This window comes from Carlito syrichta, unplaced genomic scaffold (assembly GCF_000164805.1).
Source record: "Carlito syrichta isolate Samal-C Ts95f unplaced genomic scaffold, Tarsius_syrichta-2.0.1 Scaffold304418, whole genome shotgun sequence".
Classification (NCBI taxonomy): Eukaryota; Metazoa; Chordata; class Mammalia; order Primates; family Tarsiidae; genus Carlito; species Carlito syrichta.
The window spans coordinates 269,100-269,620 of record NW_007248514.1 but is presented as its reverse complement, the minus strand read 5'-3'; the positions used below and the strand labels follow the sequence as shown (position 1 = coordinate 269,620).

General features: G+C 63.7%; 2 protein-coding genes across 2 annotated transcripts in view; both read right to left on the bottom strand.

Annotated features, from left to right (window-relative positions):
* The window catches only part of LOC103262269 (homeobox protein Hox-C8), a 2,888-nt gene extending 2,373 nt beyond the window's left edge, over positions 1 to 515 (bottom strand). The window contains exon 1 of the mRNA XM_008059892.1: positions 181 to 515. Within this exon, the coding sequence (XP_008058083.1) occupies positions 181 to 205 (25 nt within the window). The 5' untranslated portion in view covers positions 206 to 515. The remainder of the gene's footprint in view (positions 1 to 180) is intronic.
* The window catches only part of HOXC6 (homeobox C6), a 34,534-nt gene that overhangs the window by 19,925 nt on the left and 14,088 nt on the right, over positions 1 to 521 (bottom strand). The window lies entirely within an intron of this gene.

Below are 521 nucleotides of genomic sequence, written 5' to 3'. Positions count from 1 at the left end.
CCCTGCCCCACCCCCAGCGCAGCCTTCCCCACCTCGAGAAACCCACCCAGGCGCGGGGGCGGGGGCGGGAGAGACCCCAAAGCCGGGAGAAAAAGCCAGGGCAGACAAAAAGGAGGCGAGGGAGGGGGGGAAGACCCCGGAGCGCGGGAGACCAAGGGGGAAAGAGAAAAGGCTTCTCACCGTGGGGTCTCATCCATGGAAACATGAGGCTGGGAGACGAGTTTTGATTTAAGTGGCCTTGTCCTTCGCTACTGTTAGTGTTGGCGGAGGATTTACAGTCGGGATATTGCACCACGCTCGCCTCTTGCTGAGTCCCATAAAGGGACTGTCTGGGGAGCGCCTCGTAGCCATAGAATTTGGAGGCGTCTCCGTGGCAGCTCAGCGAGCACGGGTTCTGCTGGTAGCCCGAGTTGGAGATGCCGGAGGTGCCGTGGTGGAAGAAGTCTTGGACGTGGTGCGAGGCGTGCTGGAAGCCGGGCGCCGAGCCGCCGGGCCCGTACACCAGCGCGTGGCTCCGGCCC